Source organism: Microtus oregoni, unplaced genomic scaffold (genome assembly GCF_018167655.1).
Source record: "Microtus oregoni isolate MIOR12 unplaced genomic scaffold, Mior012 000116F_ref0000321, whole genome shotgun sequence".
Taxonomy (NCBI): Eukaryota; Metazoa; Chordata; class Mammalia; order Rodentia; family Cricetidae; genus Microtus; species Microtus oregoni.
In genome coordinates this window covers 2,026,896-2,031,810 of record NW_024544745.1, presented here as the reverse complement: position 1 = coordinate 2,031,810, position 4,915 = coordinate 2,026,896, and the positions used below count along the sequence as shown (strand labels likewise).

Sequence of the window (4,915 nt, the reverse complement as noted above, 5' to 3'; positions counted from 1 at the left end):
GATTTTATTTTCCCTGGGTTTCTAGAGTATCTCAGTTTCTGGAGCATCTTCATCGCTGTCATTTGCTGCCACCAGAAATGGACTAAAGCTTTGCAATCAGAGTACCCTAAGAAAACATGACTTTCTAAGACTGGCTATTTCCTTGTTGAAAATCACAGTGCAAAGTGTTCGTTGATATTTTGAATTTGTATGAACTTTTAATTGTTATTCCTAATCTGATCATAGTTCTAGCAGGTAACGTTTTGTTGTTGTTGTTCTTTCAGTCAAAATGGCTGACAAACTTGACATGTCCGAAGTTGAAAAATTTGACAGATCAAAACTGAAAAAAATTACTACCACAGAAAAAAATACGCTTCCATCGAAGGAAAGTAGGTCATGGAAGTTTCTGGTTGAGAGGAACAGTGGTGAAAGTTGGCATAGTCACTTAACAAACCTATGCTGTATTAAAAATTGCAAAAACCTAAGTAGTAGTAAGAATTATGATAATTAATGCAGCAATTAAAATATCAAGTAATTATCTTTTTATTTAGATAATGTACATGGTTTGCATGCTAGGTTACAGTAATAATCGTATCATAGATTCATTTCTTACAAAATTACTAAAATTATATTAAAGCTAATTTTGGAATATTGGATGTGGCATTATATAAATCTCGATTTTGCCCAGTTTTTATTTTAATATAAATATTAGACATTTTTCAGGATGCAACAGTTTGAATCTATGCTTTCATACATAAAAACTCTGCAAACTGTAGTTTTAATCTTCTAAAAATAGCTATAAAATAAGGTGGAAGACTAAGTTTAGAGTTTGTGTGTGTTCCAGCTTCCCAGATTTAAAGAATCAGTTTGCTCTTCAGAATAACAACCTCCTGGAGAAGCTCAAAGTGAACTTTTAAAAGCTGAGTGGCATTTTCATCTTTTCAGCTCTAACTGAGAACTCAAGAATTCAAAAAATCATCTGAAAAGATAAAACTTTCTAGCTGTATACGGATAAACTGAAGGAAATTCTTACTCCTCATTCCTAGAACACTCTGTGGACAATAACAATATTTTAACAATATTTTAAATCTATTACTTAAATGTAAACTTTACATAATATAGAGAATATATAGATTATTGTAAAGTCTTCAGGTGCTCTAACACATACACACCTCCACTATGAGGATAAGTGATTAGAGCTTTTGCATTCTAAGGCATGTTTATCAGCCTTCAGTGACTTATTAAAGCTAGCTTGTAGACGAAACTGAACTTAATTTTAAGAAAACCAAAAAAAGAAAGAAAGAAAAAATACAAGAAAGAGGAAAATCCCTTTTAATGATTATTTTTCTATTTTTCTTTCCCTAGCCATCCAACAAGAAAAGGAGTTGGAGAAAAAAATCATAAAATGAGGAAAACCTTTGAAGAATAAACGTCAACATTGCCAAACAATCTTGGTTTTAGGCTTTTATTTTGTAAACGTATGTGTTTCTAGAGATGTATGACAATTGCTGATGGGCTCTTGCCTATACCTGATAGTTAAGTGTTAATCAGTACCCAGTTAAGTAGTAATCAGGAACAGGTGTTCCCTTTGCTTTTAAACTTCCTCATTGATGAACAAATTACACATGGTTGTTGTCAGATATTTGGTCAAAAGTGAGACCCCATCCCTCTAACACCCCTATATCCAATGAGTGTGAGATGATTGGAAGCAGCACCCCAGCCCCTTCCCGCTGGGAGTTGCCTGGGTTCAGACTCCACCTCCGGAAAGCCTGCCAAGTCCTGACCCCTTTCCAGGAAGGGTCAGGACCACTCTCACAGGCTAGTTAACATATGGTCCCAGGTTTGCATGATCTCTGTCTCCCCACTCCCTTCCCCCCGCCCCCGCCATGTTCCGGACAACCCAGGAGCGCTGCATTCATTAAACGTGGGCATCTTTGATTTGCTGTAATGTGGTCTAACTGGAGTTATTTTGAGTGGGTAGACAGGATCGTTTTAAGATTTTTTTCTAACAGATGGAGGTTTCCTACCAAAAGGGTCTGTTTCATCAGCGGGCACAGGGCCTAGGGCCACGTGCTGGAAAACACCCTAACTATGCACCCTCTCTGCCAGATTGGATTGACTTCCTCTCGGTGAGTTCCCCTTTTTGCTTATGCTGGTATGGCACCCAGGGTGACCCATTCACGTTTGGGGCTTTTTGCTGAACTTGCACATCCATGTTCACTGTGGCTATACTCACAGAAGTTAAATGGAATCAGACTAGATTAGATGTTCATCAATAGTTAGATGAATAATCAAACCGGGATGTATGCATGTGTACGTGTGTATGTATGTATACATATATATGGGGGGTAGAGAGAGAGAAAGAGAGAGAGAGAGAGAGAGAGAGAGAGAGAGAGAGAGAGAGAGATTTTATTCAGTTGTAAAGTAAGTATATAATTTGCAGGACATGATCGGTCACCCCAGTCAGGATATAGCTGAGGAACCCATCTTTTATATTTTTAAGTATGCACTTTTACAAAGAGCTTTGTAATTATTATTTTACATGTCACTTATTCTTCCTATATGCCAAGAACTGTGCTGAACACTTTACACAGATTATCTCATTAAAATTCTTACATCAGCCCTGTGAGTCATACAACAAATTGAGGCTCAGCGGAGCTTTCTCAAGGTCACACTGTTGGTAAGTGGCAAAGCTGAGATTAGAGACTAGGTTTATTTGACTGTAAAGCTCATACTGTGAATGGTTCATTCATTCCTCTGACCATTTATTATTTAATCCATTCAAGAATTTATTGAATCGATTTTATGGGACAGATACAGTCTAGGTATTAGGTATGCAGCATTGAACATGAGCAAAATACACAAAAATCTTTGTTTTTATAGAATAGTAAGACAGTGACTAAATCAATTTATTGAGTATGTAATGCATTTGCACTAATTGTAAGTAGCATAGGGGAAATACTAAAGTAGGGATAAGGCAATATGATGCATTCTGAGGAGAGGAAGGAAAAATAAGATAGACAAAGATCTCACTTTGTAGGTGACATTTGAACAGCCAGAAAGAAATGGCAAAAATTTAACATTTTTCTTTTATTTTATAATATTCATTTAGTTATTTTATGTCTTTTTAAAATCATGTATCTTGATCCCATTCATTTCTGCATTCCTTTGCAGCCACCCTGCACCCCTGCACACTCCCAAATAAAACAAAATTTAAGAAGAAAATAAAAGAAAATTAAAAAGGGAAAAAATTAAAAATCTTGTGATGGAAGCTACAGTATAAAACAGTGAGTCATACTGTGAACTCCTTTGTCTATTTTTACTTGTGACAGCTCTTTGCAAATAATCATTGGTCCGATTTGAGGTCTCTGGATTCTAATACCCTATTGATACTGGGCCCTCCTCACTAGGGCTCCTCCTGGATATCCTGTTACTGCCCTGTGTTGTGGAGATCCTGCAGCTTTGGGTCTACGTGTCATATCCCTTCATGTGCTCCAGCAGACCATAGATGGGGTGGATGATGGGGCAGGCCAAGTCACATCCTAGGGTCTGGGCCCACACAATGGTCAGGTTGATATGTCAAATTTGAAATAGATACAACTCTCCTATGCTTACAACTTCAGGACTTGCTTACCTACTAACAGGGTTGGCTCGATTGTGCTGCCCTGGAAAGGTGCAGGGCTTGCTCTCCCAAGTGTTGCAGCTCATGGGGGTCAAGGATAGCTCTCCTACTCTTACAACTACAGGGTCAACTCTCCCACCTGCGCCAGAAGTTGATGGGCATGGGGGAGGAGGCCAACGAGGCAGATGGGTAATGGGGACATCTCTCCTATGCTCACAATTTTGGGGCTGGCTCACCCACACCTACGCTAACAGGGTTGGCTCTTCTTAACTGTGATTTGAAGCTTAAAGGTGGTATGGCGCAAAAGCCTCCATATTTGAAAAACATGTTTCTTGAAAACAAGAATCACAAATGATTATTTAAATCAACACCTCACACACATTTTAAAAATTCTTTTAAAGGGGGGCTTGTTTTATTGTACCTTGGAGTACGTGTTTCCTTATTACCAGATCAAAATGTTTTGAACTTTAAGATTAATCTAGGAGAGGAAAACTTTTATTAGCTATCCATTTTATTTTTAACTATGTGTATGTGGCAGGGGAGGGGGGGTGCTTGTACTGGCTAGTTTTGTGTTTCAATGTGACACAAGCTAGAGTCATTAGAGAGGAACAAGCCTCAATTGAAGAAATGCCTCCATGAGATCCAGCTGTAAGGCATTTTTTCAAATAGTGATCAATGGGGATGGCCCAACCCCTGGTGGATGGTGCTATTCCTAGGCTGGTGCTCCTGGGTTCTATAAGAAAGCAGGCTGAGCCAGCCATGAGGATAAAGGAAGTAGTCAGCTCCCTTCCATGGCCTCTGGAGCAGCTCCTGCTTCTGGGTTCCTACTCTGCTTGAGTTCCTGTCCAACTTCCTTTGGTAATGAACATCAGTGTAGAAGTGTAAGCCTAATAAACCCTTTGCTCCTCCTACCCACCAAAAGATAAATGGTGAAAAAAGGTACTGAGATAATTGAAAGAAAGCATTCAAGACAGGGTGACCATTTAGTGCGGAAACTCTGCTGTGACAGAGTCCTGATGAAGTAGAATGATGGGGGACTTCAGCCAATCACATGCTGCTTAAGGTGTGTCCCCCTGGGGCCACACAGAAACCAATAAAAAAATCCATGTGCATTTGCTCTTCCTCTTTGTGTTCCTGGGCTCCTGAATCGCTGGAACCCTGGGTTTGTAAGTTCCCTTTCTTCTGTTTATTAAAGCTGAATATGTTTTATTAAACTGGTCTGGTTAATTACTGATTGACCACCCTTCAGTAGAAGATAGGGAAAGGCTTTTTTTGACTGTCACTTCACAGTTACCTGCTTGTCTCCATCTCTTT

General features: G+C 39.0%; 1 protein-coding gene across 1 annotated transcript; it reads left to right on the top strand.

The window, feature by feature from the left end:
* The first annotated feature begins 268 nt into the window (after positions 1-268).
* LOC121444026 (thymosin beta-15A-like) lies at positions 269-1,388 on the top strand. Its single transcript, XM_041645754.1, has 2 exons — positions 269-368; positions 1,345-1,388. Exons 1-2 carry the CDS (start codon positions 269-271, stop codon positions 1,386-1,388), a joined length of 144 nt encoding a protein of 47 aa, XP_041501688.1.
* The last annotated feature ends 3,527 nt before the right edge of the window (positions 1,389-4,915 follow it).

Bases quoted from the DNA above. Each gene is read 5' to 3' on its own strand.
- LOC121444026 (XM_041645754.1), top strand. From the start codon at position 269: ATGGCTGACAAACTTGACATGTCCGAAGTTGAAAAATTTGACAGATCA. The intron at 369-1,344 runs GTAGGTCATGGA...TTCTTTCCCTAG, and splicing joins TACGCTTCCATCGAAGGAAA to CCATCCAACAAGAAAAGGAG.